At 39.6% G+C, this 20,202-nt stretch overlaps 1 protein-coding gene across 1 annotated transcript in view; it reads left to right on the top strand.

Annotated features, from left to right (window-relative positions):
- LOC109923503 (metabotropic glutamate receptor 4-like) overlaps positions 1 to 20,202 on the top strand; it is a 995,260-nt gene that overhangs the window by 177,032 nt on the left and 798,026 nt on the right. The window contains exon 3 of the mRNA XM_048611839.1: positions 11,453 to 11,669. Within this exon, the coding sequence (XP_048467796.1) occupies positions 11,453 to 11,669 (217 nt within the window). The remainder of the gene's footprint in view (positions 1 to 11,452; positions 11,670 to 20,202) is intronic.

The following is a 20,202-nucleotide window of genomic DNA, read 5'->3' as shown; positions in this document are numbered from 1 at the left end:
TGCCCAGATGGATGACTGACCCACCCATTGTTCCCAATTAACTGGCAAGATAGTGCAAGTAGGCTGGCTTTTGGTGTCAACTTATAAAAATGTTTCAATGCAGTCAGGTTCTGTTTCAGGTTTCAGGTCATTCCGTTTGTATCAGAACTGCAAACAATTAGAACTGGAACAGGTTTTAGGCAAGTGCAGAGGCAGTGAAAAGCAGAAGAGGAGGAGGACAAAAGATAACAAATGCCAATGGTATTTTTGTTTGAAAAGCAGGAATGATGAAATTCCATAAGAAAGCAGGTGCAAGGGAAAAGAAATTGGAAATGGAACAAGGAGCGGAAGTTGGGTCCAGAGCAGTTATAAATGACAAAGCTAACTGCCTCTACTGCTCAAAGAAAAATAGTTGCCACGGTTACGATCTGAACTCAAATTTTGTTAGATGGCTGTAAATTGCTTCATCAAAAGATTAGGTGCTGTTCCTTCTAAAGAAGCTCAAAGAGAGTAGCAAACTGAGAGATCAAATTAGTGAATTAAATAACAGCCAATCTAAAGCTCAGAGTCCAGCTTGCAGACTGAACAGAGGTGAATCGCAAAATGATCGCCCAATGCAGAGGACGCTACATTGTAATCAGTAAATGCTAAACTGAAAGTAATACATGTAAACTGCACTTTCACCTATAAAGAGTGTGCAGAGCCCTGGGCAGTGGGAATAAAGGAGGTAATGGGTAAACTTTACATCTTCTGTGCTCAGGTGGGAAGATATTGCAAGAAAGGGAGGAGATGTGAAGGATATTAAGGAGTTGATCAAAGTTGTAGAATGAATGAAATCTTTGGAATGCTGAAAGGGAAAGGAGATAATGTTTTGTGGTAGCATTGTACTGAAAGTAATTAAAATGGAGGAGGATGTTTATTGGTGAAGACTGAAGTGGACAGTGAGGATAATGCAAAATTTATGATGGCTTTGCAAGGGGAAAGAAAGAAAAACATGTAGAAGTCAATCAATCAACCAATCAAACATGGTAGAAGGGAATCGTCACTTAATGAAACTGGAAGACATACTGGAAGTACTGGTATGGAAAGTGGAATTGTTGAGACTGAGGCTGAGACTAAGAAACTGAAAGAATGAAGGAGTTCTTGCAGGAAGTAGGGTGAAACCAAATATGTTCAAAGCTGAAGTTTGAGCTTGTTACTTTTCTAGATCCTAATAGTTCAGGTTGGTTTCCATTTACACCGATTTTTCCATTCTGTCATCTGCTAACGATGTTGCTGAAAAACTTGGATACAAACTGACATCACATGATAGGTACATGACTGGGCTTCATTTTGAACGTAACTTCTTGATTTTGTCATTAGTTTTGAGTGGCATTTCTTATAAAGAGTTTCATTTTGAATGTGTTATTCCCACCCAGAGTATGCATCAAGGGTACAAAGCAATTCTCTTCACCGTATCAAGGAATTGTGTTGCACTAAGATATTCATGTCTAGTCATTAAAGATATCTGAGTTTGGCTTGACGATTTATTTTACATTGTTCAGATTGGATTGTATTGCTATTTTTGGTGCAAACCTCACATCAGGAGTCACCAAAGGCTATTGAATTTAACAATTGGGACAGAAGTTAGACAGCTGACTCTCATGACTATTCATTAACTTAACATAGTTAGCAATGCAAAACACATATAGAGTATGCAAATAACTGGCAAATAGGGCATATCGACAAATAATATAAGTTACAAACAGTTTAGTTATGTTATATTTCAGCATTAGGTATCAGCAGTTGATATCAATTAGTGAGGCTAATATAGACCCCCTAGTAGTTGACTAATTGATAAAATGACTTGGCAATGTAATAATCCTTTAATTTTTCTCATTTGAGTATATAGAAAATTTAATTTTGTATGGTAATAATTCCAAAAGCCTGTTACCAGTTGAAGAATGGATACATTTATTTTGTTTATTCAGCTAAATAAAAGTAAATGCACATTGGTACATTATTGTTTGTGAGTTATGGATAATGAGCAGTCACACAATTTGGGGATTTCAATATGCAGGTGGACTGGGGAAATCAGGTTGGTAGTGGATTGCAAGAAGAGGAATTTGTGCAATGTCTACAAGATGGTTTTTTTGGAGCAGCTTGTTGTGGAGCCCACTAAGGAACAGGCAATTCTGGATTTAGTGTTGTGCAATGAGGCAGACTGGATAAGGGGGTTTAAGGTAAAGGAACCCTAAGGAGGCAGATACCATAATATGATAGAATTAACTTTGTAATTTGAGAAGGAGAAGGTGGAATCAAATGTAATGGTATTATAGTTGAATAAAGGCAACTAGAGGCATGAGGGAGGAGCTGACCAGGATTGACTGGGAGAGGAGCCTCGCCGGAAAGACAGTGAAACAGCAATGGCAGGAGTTTCTGGGAGTAATCTGGGAGACACAGCAGCCTGCTTGGGCTGAGGAGCTCTTGCTAGCTTTCACAGAGGGCCAACCTGCCTCAGTAGAGTGGAAGCTGTTCCATGTAAGGTAGCATCATGCTTTCCAACAGCAGGAGGTGCTGGGCTTGCCCTGATTTTCTGCCAGTGGGTTGAGTCACCAGCACTGTATTAAGTCCTAGTGAAAGATTTACAGCAAATCAAAGTGGAAGGAATGACCAACACTGCATTGCTTCTCACATCGCATAAAGTATACTTGCTATTAAACTTCAGCATTTGTGACCTCCTAATTGCTCAGACATAAATAAAAGATATGAATACAAAAGGTTATGGAAGCTATCCTTGAATAACAATTGAAGATAATTAGAGTCATGAGGAGTAATGAGAGCATTATTTATCGGCTGAAACAAAGCACTATGGAGGGAGGGCAGGGCTCAATCTGCTGTCCAGTCCAGTCTAAAATGTGTTGTTTAAACAAACACAGTTTACTTGTAATTACAAATTGATACCAACATCTGTTTGTTTGAAAATGTTGGTGCTATAATTTTACGTTGATAGCAACATATAGTAACTTATCAATGCTAGGTAGTAGCAATTACCAAGGAAAAGGGAACAAATCTTCAGGATATTACAGATCAGCAATGCTAAGGCAACCTCAAGCTTCTTTTTGTAATTACTTCTGCAGGTTAATGTATTTTCAAACTATTGCCACAGTTATGACTGCATTTGTAATGACGTAAACAACATAAATTTATTCATTCATGGAATGAGGGTGAAGCTGGTGAGGCCAACATTTATTGTCCATTTCTAGTTACCCAGAACGCAGCTAAGAGTCAATCATATTATTAGACGATTAGTCAGCCCACTGCAAGCTGAGGTGTTCCATTATGCACAGAGTTCATTTGACTTCCACTTTGAAAAGCTTAGTGTTGCAGACTTTCCACGTTCTTATATCTTCTTCTGTGCTTTAATCACACTGCCACCCTGCACTTGTTCCATATTTGTTTTCTGATCCTCATTCCCTTAATACAGCTGCTTGTTCATATCTTGTAGTGAGTTGAGCTCATGGACTAACTTCAAGAGACTGTTCAGTGTTGTTCATTCAACAGTGTAACACTCAAGCAAAGAGGTGGCTATCCCAATGAACCATGGACCTCCTTCTCAGGGCTCTGCATGTCTTGTTGTACAGGGAAATGTGTGTGGCCATTATTTGTAGAGCATGCTAGCACTGACTCCCTCTCTGAGCTAAGAACCTGTTTTCTACATAAGTTCCTAACCTATGGATCCAGCCATAGGTGGAATGTTGGTCACAGAAGTATCATTACTAAGAAGGCAAAAGCAGATGCAGGAGGAGTACATTCTATAACAAACCACTGCAGAGATCAAGAAGCATCCAGCTCAGACAGAGGTCACAGCTGCAGGGTGTATCAGGATGCATTAGGGCCACAAGAGAGTGAGGGTCTTTTGCTCTCAAATTCATTTCCTTAAAATGAATGAGGCAGAGTGTCAATGAGGACTCCATATGTGCCACGAACTGTGCCAGCTGCTGGATCGGGACCCAAGATCTGCAGCAGTGGAGGCTGTCCTCTCCTGGTGGCTTTGAATGAGCTCTGAATCATTCCTATCCCAGCCTGACATCAACAATGGAAATTATCATTGGAGGTGGTAGTGGCTATCATTAAACTCATCGTGCAGGTGTAAATCCATGTCCACAACACCCTTGGAAATCCCGCAAGTACAGTGTTTGTTAGGGCCAGTATACACCCTGTTAAAGTTGGCACCATGATCTCATTGTGATCTCTGTGCATTTGCAAGGGCCAGTGAAATGATGGGCATCACCTGTGGCCAACATTTGAACTACAAACACTTTCACACTGCATGCGCATTCCCATGCATGATGATATGCTTGCAAATGATGGTTGGTTTGCTCAGTTGCCTGGAGGGCTGGTTTGTGATGTACGGTTTTAATTCCTGCATGAACTGAGGTTACCATGAAGGACTGTCCTTCTCAACCTCTTCCCTTACCTGTGGTGTAGTGACCCTCAGATTAAATCACCACCATGCATCTCTCACTAATATGAGAGAGAGAGAGACTATGGCAACTTTACCTGCATTTTGAAGTTACATAATTGATGCCTTTACCTTCACAATGCTCATGCTTCTGTCCATCAAACTGTCACTGACTCTGCCCACCTTGGGCATTGGCCAAGGTATTTTCTAGTTACAGGTTGCTTCTAGCAAATCTCAGTGAATGCAGCTCATAGCGGGTGCCCTCCACACCTGGCTCGTCCTGGTCACTAAGTACCCTATACTCCCAACTCAGGATTTCTCATACTCTTTTACCTTGTACTACTTGGGGTGGGCTATTTCCACCAATTTCACTTTAGAACCCCACCCCATAGAGGTCCGCCTGCAATTTTCCTCTTTGCCCTCTGAGCTCTCTGATATTACATTTGGATGATGCCCACCATGGTCCTGTATGCACCTCTGTAGAGGCCACAGTGATGATCTGGTGGTTATTTGTGAACACTCTACCCTCCCACAGTAGCACATGGCCCCTCATCTGTTCTGCTTACCCTCCCCACCCACCTGCGTCTACTTTCCCACGACAGCCCTTGTCTTCATCACACACTGCTCTGAGGTCCCCCCACCCCCACCTTGGGGCCATTTCCAGCTTCCTTTTTCCCATCTCCATGTCTCAATGTACAGACTCACCAGTTCTTGGTATTCTCAAGCCCCAAAGACTGACTTTTCCAGGGCAGTCCTGTGAAAGAACTGACCAGACCCTAGACTATTCTCCTTGAGAGTTCCCAGCTGACAGTATTACCCTTAACTGATTACCCCAACTGCCTACCAAGGGTCTACAGCACTGAACATAGCCCATTTCCTGCAGATGAATGTATCTCCTTACAGTGATCATCCCAAGTGGATGACTGACTGTGGCCCAGCTCCTGGAACAGACTGTGCCCTTGACTAATGGTCCCAGGATCCCCTGAGTGCCAGCAGCCCTTCTTTGCTTAATGGCAGACTACCCCACGCATAAATGATAAATTTTGGCTTTGTAACAACATCCATTTCCTGAAGATGAGTTTGAGAAGGTATTCATCTGAGCAGTTTGAATACAACGAATTGGATTATTCGGCTATTTTAGGGAGCAATAAAGAATCAGCCATAATGATCTAGGTCTGGAGTCACATGTAGATCTGATAAGAATGACCAGTTTCTCTCCTGAAGGACATCAACGAACTTGCTGGCAGTTTAGAAGATTTTGATATGGTCATCTGTTTTTGTTTTACAATTAGCAAATTTTGAAAGAAATTAGATTCAGATTAACAATCTGTTGTGATGGGATTTGCACTTCTGACTGAATTTTCTCACTTTTTGATATTTTTTCCTCAAGGATTAGAACATTTGGACCATGAACGTAATTGTTGCAGTAATGGGACTGCTGGTACAATCTTCTCAGAGGTGTCCAACCAAGACTGCCTCCAGGATCTTTGCCCCATTGTGGATGGTGGGGGTGACTGAGACAGGGGAGGATAATTTGGGGGGAGGTGGATGTGAGGGGGGATGCTCACATAGAAAGTAAAGGCTATTGACCGCTTACGTTGTTAGTGAAATGAAGACAAGGGAATGGGATGAGAGAGAGCATAGGAAAATGGATGTATAGAATGGCTGGAGGATAAGGTAGCTATTATTTTAATCACCAGTGCTTTCCATAACATCAATCACCAGGAGGTAATGATACTATTGCAAGCATCTGCCTGAGGATGATCTGAGGCTTGCTAATTTGCATCTGCAAGGTGTAGGCCGTTGCCTCCTGTAAATTGATGATACTGCAGGGGATCCTGTGCACCACTGCTAAAAATTCTATTGCCCTGGTAAGATGTTTGCTACCTAAGCAAAATGTGGAATGTGTTGGCATTCCAATCTGATGCCATTTTTTTCCCTAATTTTCCTTGCCTCACTCAATCACTGAACCTGCCCCTGTGGCCTGGTAAACTCTTCCCGACATTCTCTGCATTACACGTTCAGAAATGTACCCACTACATCTGCAAATCTCAGCCTCATATTCTTTGCAGGGATCAGAATTACGTTAACGAAGCCTAACTAAAGAGAAGTATGCTTATTATGGTGAAGTGGCTTGTACTTGATGTTATAATATCAGGGGGCGACGCGGTGGCTCACAGCACTGGGGACCCAGGTACAATTCCACTCTCGGGAGACAGTCTGCGTGGAGTTTGCACGTTCTCTCTATATCTGCGTAGGTTTCCTCCAGGTGCTCCAATTTCCTCCCACAGTCCCAAGATGTGCAGGTTAGATGGATTAGCCATGGGAGATGCAGGGTTGCAGGGATAGGATAGCGTAGGGGAATGGGTCTAGGTGGTACGCTCTTTGGAGGATCAGTGTGGACTCAATGAGCCAAATAGCCTGCTTCCACACTGTAGGGATTCTATGATTCTAAAATTTTGTACTGAAAATATACTCAACCACATAAAATTATTATGCAATAGGATTTTGAATTGACACGCTTCATAAATGCTTTCTCTGATTTAGTGTTGCGAGGTGCACCTTTTTTTAATGTATTAGGCTATCTTAAATGTATTTGTTCTCTGAGTGCTCCTTCTAACTAACATGCTAAGTTTAAGATGTGTGGCATCCTCTTCAATAATCTGCAATGTACTCGATGCTTTATTGATCAATTCATAATGTGAATTACTGAGAAAGAGAAGTAGCTATGAACATAAAGCATCAGAAAACTAATTTTGGTCAGCAATGAAACATTTGTTTTGCTGTGTAGCAAAGTGTAGTGTTAAGGATCTTTCAGACAAGATGTCATAGGTATGAGATACTCAGCACATGTTCACCATTGATCTTCTAAGCTGCATCTTCAACTGAAGATGAAAATATTCTGCTGCACTAACATGACAGCTAACCTTTTCTTGGTCTCAATGAAACTGCTGAAGTAATGCCAATTAACAACAATTTCTGGACAGTTATTTGCTGTCGGCTTGTGTCCATTGGGAACTGGGTTGAGATAGTGAAGAAAGTAGATTCACTCCAGACATTTAACAGCTGCCAGGCAAATTAGGATTTATTCTATCTTCCTGCATTTCATTCAAACCTGAGCTTTTAAGATTTAAAAAAAAGTGACAACATGGCATCGTTCTGTCCAATCCCCATTAGCGAATTGATTCATGTATTTAACGGGAGATAAGAAATAGACAAATGACTAATGGCAGTTTGGAATTTTACTGAAATTGCAAATGCCAATAATACTCCTGCTGACAAGCTGTTGGCATCTTTAAAGTTTGATGCAATATCACACCATAAACTGAAATTGTTTAAATTGCCAGTATGGAGTGGTAACAATATAGAACAATACAGATTGCACTGAAACAAAGAAAACATGAAGGAAGGTGCATCATTATTATTTGAGATGTCAGTCTGGCCTGTACCTTCTAAGTTCACTTAATTGCAGTTTGCAACTGGGGCAAATGGGTATATTGGGTCATTTTAGCTTTTTTTGTAAATGCACAGTCAACTCCCGATCAGTCAGAGCTCCACAGGTTCAGCTTGTAACATGGCTCATTTATATTTGCTGGAAGTGACATTCAAAGACGAGGATACATTCCCTGAAAACAGAAGGAATATGTTCAAACCTTGGACAATGTTACTGAATTATCTGGAAGTATGGGGAGCCTGTAACTCACTATTGCGTTCTCCAAGACAATACATCAGTCAATCGGAGTCAACTTGACAACCAATCAGCGTGTTTTTCTCTTGCAGGAGAAACTGTTGTGGTCATTTGAAGTTTCCCCTGATGAGCACGAGATAAAAAATATCAGCAGCATGCCTGTGCTTTTTTTTAAAGCAAATTTAAATTCTCTACTACCTGACCAGTTTCTTCACACTGTGTTGCCATTACCTATCTGTCACAGGATCAAATTTTGAAACTTCCTTCCAAACCACGCTGTGGGTATAACTGCAGCAGCTGAAGTAGGTGGCTGACAAACACCTTCTGAAGGACCATGCATAATGGCAATGAATACAGGCTTTACCAGTGATGCCCACTTCCCATGAGAGAAGTCTCTTTGAAAAGCCACAATTGTTCTCTTGTTAACGTAGTTTTCATTTCTACCCTATCCGCTCGGGCTCAAGCTTGCTTCATGTCTATTGCTAACTAGATGCACTGTGTACTCTGTATGTCTCCATCAACAGTATCAACTGGCACATTGCATTTCTTTTCTTCTGACTATACATTTTGCAGAGCCTCTCCATTGCTGTGATTTGACTTTGTCATAGAGGCTCATAAAGCTACATTTTATTTCACTATTTTTAAGATGTAGAGTTCTATTACCTCAGGCATCCCTAGCCCAGTACCACATTTGGTAGTAGTGGCAAATATTGCGAATGAAACAGATCAGCCTGCAAGGATATCAAACTTATCACGCATCTTATAAAACTCAAATGATTGGTTCTGAGATAAAATTGAGAGACTTGAACCTTTTCGACCGAGGCCTACTGTCCCTTTTGGTGAAGAATTATGAGGCTCTGCTCAATGAATCTCCCTAAGTAATGGTTTGAGTATTTTAAGACATTCTTCATCTAACAGGAGCTTGGGAAAATATGGCGAACTCTAGCATTTGATAGCAATAAATTTCAAAGGAGAAACAATTGCAATGCATTTTTGAGTTTCGTTTTAAAAAGGGCATTTCCAGGCTGCGAGGTTTTGAAAGCTTTGACAGAGTCCAACAAAATACACTCTTTCAATATCATGTTAAATACATAAATTTCAGCAGATCTTTAAAGAGTTATCATTGATGTTCTGAGTAGGTCAATCTGTTATGTAGCTGTGAATAGTTGTGGCTTCAATTTAGTTTAATGCTGAAATGGTTTTGAAATTTGGGGTCTATAGATGCAGGCAGCAAAATCAGCAGATAAAATTAACAATATAATTTAAATCCCATTAGTTCCTGGCTTGAATACTTAGCAATAAGCGGTGATGTTGTGTTTCTGATAATCCTTATGAATCACAATTTGAGATTTCCTGTTAATTCTGTCGCAGGGATTGCAACCACAGAAGGGATTGTCACCTGGGTTTTTCACTGAACATTCACCAACCTTTTAATTATGTTGTAATGATTCATATAAAGTCTGCTTTGTCCTCTACCCTTTTGATTTTCTTCTATCTCTTCTTTCATTCATGTGTATGAGCTTATGAACAGATGAGTAAGAGGAAGAGTAGGCCATTCAAGCTTTCAAGCCTGATCTGCCATTCAAATAGATCACGGTTGATCCGATTCACATTTTTGTGAGTTTTGCCTTCACATCTACCCCCAATAACCTGTGATTTCCTTGTCTAACAAGAATGTATCTGCCTTAATAATATTTGATGACCCCACCTCCACCACCTTCTGAGTCAGTGAATTCCAAAGTGTCTGAACCCTCAGAGGAAAAGAAATTCCCTCATCTTTGTCCTGAAAGGGTGACCTCTAATTTTGAGACTGTGCCCCCTAGTTTCTGGTCTGACCCACAAGAGGAAACAACCTTTCCACATGCACCTTGTCAAGACCATTCAGGATTTTATAAACTTAACTTAAATCACTGCTTGCTTTTCTATACTCCAGTGAAATCAAGCCCAGACTGCCAATATTTCATCATAAGATAACCCGTTCATTCCAGATAGCAATCTAGTAAAACAGTCCAAAGATGTGCGGGTTAGGTGGATTGGCCATGCTAAATTGCCCGTAGTGTTCAGGGATGGGTCTGGGTGGGATGCACTGAGGGTCGGTGTGGACTTGTTGGGCCGAAGGGCCTGTTTCCACACTGTAGGGATTCTATGAAACATTTCAATCATTTTTTCAATAAGAAACCCAAAACTACACACAGTATTCAAGTTGTACTTTCTCCAATGCCATGCATAAATGATACATACCACCCTTACTTTTTATGTTCAATTCTGCTTCTAATACAGGATATCATTCCATTAGCCACCTTATTCATTTGCTGTACCTGTGTAGTAAGTTTTTTGAGACTCATGCACTAGAACATCAAGATCCTTTTTCACTTTGAATTCCGCAGTTGTTCTGCATTGAAGTAATACTCTGCTCTTTTATTCTTTCAGCCAAAAATGACTTCACATTTTCCCACATTGCACTCCATCTGCCCGAATTATTTTCTACTCACTCAGCCTAGGTATATCCGTCTGCCACATCCTTGTATCTTCTTCACAACGTACCTTCTTACCTTTGTCTCTGTGTCGTCTGCTCCCTCATTGCGTTGCCTCAGTCCTTAAGAAATAATGTGGTTCAGCATTCATAATCAAATTTTTGCTGCAGAATCCTACAAAGTGGAACACATTTGCTGTTAATTCCTCCATCTAATTCAGGTAGGTTCTAACAGATGTGGGGCTAGACTTTTAACATTAGTGAACCAACCGGTAGTGTGTGTAACTGGACTGGTTGGCTGGTCATGCTAAGAACAAAGAGGTGGCGATCCTAGCTTTGATTTTTCCAAACTGCTGAGCTATCCTTTTGAGCAAAGGCTGTCTGTCCAGCGTCAAGATAATTCTGGGGCAGAACAACGAGGGTGAGTTAGCATTTGCAAAAGGTGAGAAAAAACTTAAGGTAGCAATAGACCTGATCATATTTTACTGGGCCTTGATCATCACTTGTCATTCTGCCCCCACTGTTATTACTTTAAACCTGACTTTTTTGGTACCATTGGCCTCGTTTGTTTCATTTGCAATTTACATTTATACAATGTTGCCAATCAAGATATCAAAATAGCAACTTATTGTAAAATAGATGAATTTTCATGAGTGCTGATCCTTGCTTTGCTTAGTCTAGGAGTGCTGCCATGGGTACCCAAGCAGGTAAAGTAACTCCGCATTCCAGAAATGGAAACGTTTCTCCTTAGTGAATACAATAAAGCATGATTTACAAACTGGTATATTTGCTTTGAGGAGAAAGAATTAAACAATTCAAAATAATCGTTGAAAAACATCACATTTTATGTGTCTCCTTTTTATTTCAGATTCCTCAGATAAGCTATGCATCTACAGCCCCAGAGCTGAGTGATAACAGCAGGTATGACTTTTTCTCTCGTGTGGTCCCATCTGACACCTTTCAAACACAGGCCATGGTTGACATCGTCAAAGCATTACGATGGAACTATGTCTCTACCCTTGCATCTGAGGGAAGCTATGGAGAAAGTGGAGTGGAAGCCTTCATACAGAAATCTCGAGAAGACGGTCAGTACTCCTTTAGCATTGATTTTTATTAGTGCCGTAAGTAAATGTCCATACGTGGATCAAAATAAATGATCATGAGGCAGTTTTAAATTGAGGACATAAATCTGTGTATTTCCACAAATACTTGCACTGTTCAGCAGTGTTTTCTGTCAAAAGACAGGAAAAACAAAATGTTAGAAAGATCAAGCAGACAATCAATGTCATACCAGAAAATATAATAACATAAAGGTAATTTATTGCATTTACTCAAACAAGTTAAACTCTTATTGCCGCAACAGGAAGAATTCTTTAGAGTTTATAGACCATTGTGTTTCTCCCCAGTGTGTAAATTATGTTGATATGTAGTTTAGAGTGAATTTGTCCTCAAAGTATAACCATCTGCCATTCCTGACCATAATTTATTCCTGAACATAATCTAAGCCACTCAAAGTAAAGAATAAAAGCATTTCTTCTGAGCAATTTCACACAGAATTGTGACCCTGGTTGGCTTACACAGTTCCTAATGTTTCAGGTCAATCAGTACACTTGTGGGCCAAAATCAAAAGGCTATTAATCTGTATTATAATGGAAAAGAAACAACTGGGTATTTCAGTGGCTTCCAGTAGAGTTAATGGATTCTCACAAGTGAGTTGTTTTTAATTGATATTAAGAATTCTTGACAGAACAAAAGACAGTAATTGGCTGAACAGCATCAGGCTTGCATAAGTTGTGCTGAAAGTGACTTAGCAGTGATACAAAGTGACATAGAAGGCACTACATCATATTTGCATTTGTTTGTGTGTTACAGTGTCAGGCAGTTCCATAGACCTTATATTTAAACTCTGTTTTAGAATGGTTATACCAAAAAAATGATGTGCGTGTTATTACGTGTTGTGTTTTATATGCTATTTTTGTTGTTGTGCGTACAGCTCATGTCATAGAAAGAGGGAAGAATTGTTATATGCTGTGACACTAGCATATCAAGAGAACAGCACACAGTAAACCTTTTTATTCATTTAAGGGAAAAATAATCCAAGTTGCTTAGTGTAGGCATCAATCAAACTGCTAAAGCAGTCGGAGTACACTTGTAGTTTTAGCCAATCATCTTTCTTTCTGCATAGTCTTACATGCTATTGAAAATTATATCATTGATAGGCTAATGTCTTACATCATCAAATGTTTAAGTTTTCAGATAATGGTAGAGTCTTTGCTATTGTTTTAAAGATCCATCACCAATAGATCAAAAGAAGTTTCACGTTTTTGGTATTTGTCCATATTAACCATACAGCACAAGTACTCAAACTATTCAATTACTTGCTGGAAGCAATACATAGCAATACATGAGTGACAGATACTACTTCAGCAATATTGTTGAAGACTCATTATGTAGGTTATCTCTAAACCCAGTTTTCCACTGAATACGCTGTTATAGATTCGTCTCAAAAACTTAATGTGTTTGAGAAATTTGCCAAGCATTTACTGATTCTATATTTGCAGACTAATTTGAAGGCATTGAAAATGGATATTGAAATCGTAACCTTTTAATCTTACTGTTGCTTTAAAGAGAAGAAATCAGAATGGCAAAAGGGAGAATTGGAGGAGATGTAGGGGGGAAATTAGGAAAGAAGGTTAAGGACTAGAGTGGATGTGAGTTTAGGGAGGTTTGGCTTGAATGGAATAAAAGGGGGAACACGTGGAAATAATTGAATGGATGTTCTAAGAAATCCTCAATCTTCCTTGTAGCACATCTTTCATATATTGAATGAAATTTTTAAAAGTGATTCTATTTGCATTGCAAAATATTTCACTTTTACTAATACTAGTTACACAGTATGGAAAGTAAATAGATGTGAGTTTTTCTCAATTTATTACTTTCATATTTAAATTTATGGTCTGGGTTTTTTAAATGAGTCAATCCATCAGCCCATGCACAGAAAATGTGAACATTTTCCAGCTCCCCCATTGTTGATGGCAGGGTTAACACTAGAGGCCCATCAATAAACTGGATATAGGATTAATGTGCTGTAATAACTTAAAAGAGGAAATGGCAACATTTTGAGAGAAAGTGAGAAATTATAGCAGATAAAAAAATCTATGGTAAAACAGCGTTAAACTAATGGTAAAACATCAGTCAACCTGCTTAAGGCTACAACATACTGTTAACTGTATAATGTTGCAGAGAACCCTGATGTGTTCAGTGTTAGGATATAACAAAACTTCTCCACAGGTAACTATTGTTGAAACAGTACCTAATGGGAGGTTTTCACATGTTGGATGAGTTAAAAAGCACATCCTTGCAAAATTGGAGTTATCTGAGAAACTGGTATTCAGGCAACAGAAGGTAAACATTCTGGTGGCTGAGTGAGTCCTAATAAGCCTTCTCATTTTTGCACCATTCTCTGAAGGCATTGGTGCTGCTACTGCACCACAATCTCCTCTTTTCTCATCCTTATCAAAAGAAAGGAATATTCATAAGTACTATAACATCATAATCTCTGGCACCCCAATGAGAATGTCCCTTTTAAGATACAGTGCAGAATCCTTCCTATTCTGAATGTGTAGCTTCAGGACACATTGGTGATGAGCCTTATGCTAATATTCTTAAACTGCTAGTGTTAGGAAGTTAGCATGCGTTTCCATTCTCCTTCCCATCAGTTAAAATCTTACCTCATTGAAACAGACACTTAATGTTGGTACCTTTCAACGCCCTCCACCGGAATTGAAAGCTAAATCTGCCTGGTTTATTCCAGTGGCCCTTTAATTGATGCACAAGAAACTTAAATCATAGATATTAGTGTGGATGACATTATACCATCATCCTATTTTCAGTTGCATCCCACTGCTACATTTCCAGTATGTCATAATAGCATTATTTCCCAAGTGATCCAGAACAGCTGATGGGCCAATATGTGGAGAGGATTAAGTGGAGTATAATCTGGAAGGCACCTTCTGCTGATACTGGAATATGCCTCCATTAAATTTCATATAGACACTTTGGCGATGGAATCCTATGCCTTTGTCTCATTGTACCAATAAACTGGTCTAAACTGATCTTAGAATATCAAATTAAAAGAATGCGATTTAGGGCCCATATGGAGGGAGAGGAAGTTCCAACTAAGCCTTGGCCTACTATTTGTTGACTTGGAAATCTGTCCTGTTGCCCCAGAGTTTGTCCAACTCCTAACAGTTTTTCAAGATCTAAGCAGTGAAGGTAGGCAGGATGCTTGCCAAGTCCTCCATCAGAAATTTCTTTCAGCAGCCAAAGAGACAGTCATTGGCCATCTTGTTGGGGGTCAAGGAGAGGAATTAAGCTTGGAAACTGTTGGTCGGCATCGTCATTTTCCAACAGCGTCTTGTTCAAATCTAGCAGGAGCTAGAAGAGCAGAGAGAATTCCTGGCATTTTGGGACAGGGACTGGAATAAATTTCATAAAATTGTCTTTGTTTGCTCCAGTACACCTATTGAGAGAGAAATTTGAGCAACGTAGATCCATGATTAGTGGAGGTGAAAGAAGGGGGAGCACGAAATAGATGGAAATAGCTCTTGGCTGTTCTTATGAATAAAGCCCATCAGCAGAACTTGATGGATTATGGTTTCTTTAAATTTGCGATATGATTGAGCAAATGAGCCACATACATTACAACGGGTCAAGAAGACAGCTCAATTGTTCTTCTTAAGAATAGTTAGGGTTGGACAACCAATGCTGACTTTGTCAGTGACTATTTCATTGCTATTTCATACTGAAAAATAGTTGGAGGTATTGCAGTATTTGTATTGCATTTATATTTAGGTTACCTTAAATTCGTACGTGAGTGGCTTATTCCAACTACTAGCAAGAGACTTTGCTGGAGTCAGTCCATTGTTATGCATCAATGCTTGAGTGAAGTTAGAAATCTCTTTTTTTTCCTGTCAGAAAATGCATCAATTTTTATCACAGGGCAGCAGCAACAGTAGTAGCAGAAACAATCAATGGCTGTGGTATTCCCAATGAGTTGGGCATCAAATGCACAAGCTTACCAATTTATGTATGTGTACAGCACGTGCAAACAATAGAACGATATTATTCCCTTAACATCCACATGAAATTTGCCTGTGGGCAAGATATCACATATGAATAGATGATTTCCCAGAAGTTCCAGGTTGCATTTATCGTCTAGCAATCCTGTGTGTTCTCAGTGCAATCTTAGGTGATAATATTTTACAAGACTGAGTCTTGGGAAATATGGCTTGTCTTCAGAGTCATGTTTGCTGATGTCAATTCACAACTCTGTTGTCTCACATTATTTGAATGTGGAAGGCGCATTATAAAACCACAGCTTGGGATATTTGAACCAGGATTGTAATTCTTGCATGACATGGAATGGTCAGGAGGGTTTATCTCTCATCTCGGACTATAATGAACTCTTATTGCATGTTGTATGCTTAGTGCAGAGAGACTGGTATAAACCACCCATGTCAGGCAGAATTGGCAGGGGAGAGCTCCTTAACATGACAGTGAGACACTTGTCATCAGTAACTTGGATGAGTTCAGAGTTGAGAAGGCAGAGAGCAATGTTTCAGGTACTATAGAACAGTCTGGCCCAGATGCCTATCAAACACCAACATGGGTTGTGATTGAGAAAGTTATGGAAGATCAGTTGTCCTGAGTGAGGCCAATATATGTCACACCCATTGCATCACCATCATTCTCATGGGACTTTGATTCATCACTCTCACTGAACTGCAGAAGAATCAAGAGTAAACATTTCTGACATGGTTCTTGGCCCTGGGTTTATCAGGGCTGTGAGGTGTTCATCTGGCCTTTTCAAGGCTGTAGAGACCATAGCCCGAGTGGAGCCACTTTAATTTTGGTAAAAGGCCTAAGACGTGGTGATAGAAACTCTTGCAGTCTCTGTGGAAGCTAACTATAATCTCCAACACAGTGTTTGTTTTTGCAAAGCCAGTGGATTTACAGTTTACAAAACCCAGACATTAATGAAATATTGCAACAAGACCCAACTTCTCAAATTAAAATATCAAGCCGGTATTATTAGCATCGAGAAATAGCATTTTAAAGGAGAAAATAGTGAATTATCCTAAAACTACATTGGCAGTTTGCCCATCAATCAGCTCAGATTATAAATTCTACTAAATTATGCAGGAGGAAGAGACATTGAGTACATTAAACATATATGGAAGAGATCAGTGGTAAATGTGATCTCTCCTTTTTAAAAACAAGTGAACTCCACTACAGTTTGTGGTGAGTCATCCATCACCTGTAGACTTCAGTTAAGTTGTGGCAAGTGACTTGGGGGGGTGGGGGGAAACATTTTCATAATTAAATTTATTTGCCATGTCTATGAAATGTAGTCAGCCTCCAATAATATATAGTAAGTAGAAAAGTTTAACGAACAAGATCATCGGTAAATGGATAGGAACTGGGCTGAGGGCAGTGGGGATGGTGGGGGAGGACATTTTTTTTCCAATGGTGAATTGCATTATATGTGTGTGAAATTTGAACATTGTGACAATGAAAGTGGCAGCAGGAAATCCTGCTTTTTAGTAATAGAACGTGTGAAAGAAATCATGCAGTAAAGCATACTTCATAAAACTTTAGTGGACCAATCAAATTGTTAATAAACAACTGTGTCATACAATCCCTACAGTGTGAAAGTAGGCCATTTGACCCATCAAGTCCACACTGGCCCTCCAAAGAGCATCCCACCCATCCCCATAATCCTGCATTCCCCATGGCTAACCCCCAAGTCTGCATATCCCTGGACGTACAGCCAATTCACTTAACTTGCGCGCCTTTGCACTGTGGGAGGAAACTGGAGCACCTGGAGGAAACCGACACAGACACAGGGAGAACATGCAAACTGCACACAGCCTGAGGGTGGAATCGAACCCGGGTCGCTGGCACTGCGAGACAGCAATGCTAACCACCGAGCCACCATCTGTCCTGTTGTTTGTAGGATTTCCAAAAATTCCTTTGGTAATGAGCGATCATTCTGCAGCTTGGAAAGGGACTACAATTAGCCCGAGATTTCGGAATACTGGAATGCCCTCCATGCAGGCAGAAGAGATGAAGACTCTGGTTTCAGAGAACATTTGGTGTATCTCACAGCATTGTATAAGGCAATCAGAAGTAAACTTTAATCCAGGGGACATGGTGTACTGCCAAAGAAAAGGGTAGAAAAAAAATAGGGCCAGACATGGTTTTTATGGGCCTTATTAATAAGAAGCCTTAGATTTTAAGCAGAAACAATCAGGAGTGGCCTTGGATCAACAGCCTTACTTGGAAATTATTAATTGCACCTTGACAAATTGGACTAGGTCCTCACAGAAGGATGATTTTACATCCAGGGAGGAAGCAAATCAATTGAAAAGTTTGATTGGACATTGAGCTGATTGTGTACTCGACAAACATGATACCAGTTGTGATGTAAGAGAATGAAGTGCTGTGGTAAAGAGAGTGCAATTGTTGATGATAATGTCTTGAGAGCAAATAAAACATCGAAGCGATTAAATTCAGAAAAATTCATTTAGGTGGCATGGAAATTATGAAGCTTGTGCTTTTTAGCAATGCTGCATATACAAATCATCCTGATAAATATTGTGGCACTGCAGGTTTATAATGTTCTTAGTGGGGAAAGGTTAATATATGTTATCCCTTGCCCTGGGAAGCCAAGGAAATAAAAAGGGTAGTCAAATGCATTTTCATTGCTGAAATATTGGCGCCTGTCCAATCTGATAAGAGGTTTTGTGGCTCAATGATTGTTTCTCAACTTCTGGGACAGAGACAAAAACAAAAATTGCAGGAGAAACTTAACAAGTCTGACAAGATATGTGGTGAGAAAGCAGAGTAAACATTATTACAAGTTCAATGACCCTGATTCAGAACTGGGCCAGAACGCCCAAGTTCAAGTCCCACCTGCCCTGGAGAAGTTTCATAGCATGTCTAGGCAGGTTGACTAAAATATCTATATGTAAATGTAACACTAGTAGGGTTAAATTATGCCACTAGGCTAGAAAGACCACATGCAAGTCCCACCTGCCTCAATTGTCTGAACAGGCCAACTGGGGGGTTGAGGGGGCAGTTGCAGAAAACAGATAAACTCAAGCCATCTTTTCCCTGTGGATAGAGTTCTATTTCACAAACAGGACTAGATCAATTTAATAATATTGAACGTGGGTTTACACAATTCTTAGTCAAACTAGTCAAGTTAGACACTGATTTACATGTCCATATGAGGCTTTATCTCTTTTCAAAAATTTTGAAAATTTTTGCTTGTTTTTAGCATATTGCTTTAAATCTGGCTAATGACAAAATATGTGTTCAATTTCGTATTCTTTGGGCAGCAGTTCCCAATTAACTGCACCCTGTTCCTACTTTTTAAAACACTGTACTCCACTTTGTACATTACAATAATTTCTTCAAACTGACTCATGCTTCTAACTTGTTGATGCCTAAAACACTCCAGGATCTTTTGAGCTGTTTCTGTTCCATCGTCTTGAACATTTCATATACAATAATGCCATAATGAACCGTAGATACAAATTGTAAACACAGTTGAAACATTAAGCATCCCTCTACCCCTCAGCGTAAGACTGCTCGGTTCATTAGGCTTGAAATATTTTTTTCCAAATGCTTGAATTCCACTTTTGGTCATGGGTACCAACCTTATACATTATAGCCGATGACATTGAAGTTGTGTGAGAATTATTTGATTTATAATTAGCAGCATAATTGCAATAATTGGCTGATATCAGACATCCAGAGAAATTATTTTTCCATTTGACAACCTCACAGCACTGACACAATATGATTTAAATCCGTATCACGTGTACTTTGATTTAGGTGGATGTATTCCAGCCCATTATTTTTTGTAAGTTTAAGTATCACCAATCAAACTAATAGCTGTGGGCAGTTCTCATGTGGTTACTTTCGTAAAATACATTGAAATTGACACAAAACTAACCGCTGCAAAGAAAAACTGCTGCTGGTGGTGCTCCTTTTCATTCTTAACTGCTGAAGTAAATATTTAGCTAAAATCCAGCTAGGATGAAAGAAAATGGGCCAGTGTTTTCTAAATCACAAAAATACCAGAATATGGTTTCTCATGTTGATAGTTAATCTGGTAAATGACAGTGCAATTGATCTAGTTCAAAACACAGTACAGAATGATTCATTAAATCCAATCAGATGGTTACATTTGAGGGAAAGCGACACTGTAGATGTCTCAAAGACTTTTAAATTATTAGCAGATACGGCATGTTTGTCTGAGAAGATTCCAACAATCCCTTAGCAATCACACATTTTCTCTTGTGCATCAAATGTACAATGCAGACTACAAAACTTTAAAGTTTGTTGCCCTTACTGACTATGACATTATGATATGAAAGAAAGCTTAATAATAAATAAGTTTGAAGCTGGAATATATTTGGAAATTGTGCCTAGTTAAAGAAGAGAGTGGCATTTATGTAGCACTTTTCATGACCACTAGATGTCTCAAAGCACATTACTGCCAATGAATCAGAGATAGTAGGAACTGCAGATGCTGGAGAATCCGAG

The sequence above is a fragment of the Rhincodon typus genome, chromosome 25 (assembly GCF_021869965.1).
Source record: "Rhincodon typus isolate 14 chromosome 25, sRhiTyp1.1, whole genome shotgun sequence".
In the NCBI taxonomy this organism is placed as follows: Eukaryota; Metazoa; Chordata; class Chondrichthyes; order Orectolobiformes; family Rhincodontidae; genus Rhincodon; species Rhincodon typus.
This window is presented reverse-complemented; position numbering and strand designations above follow the sequence as displayed.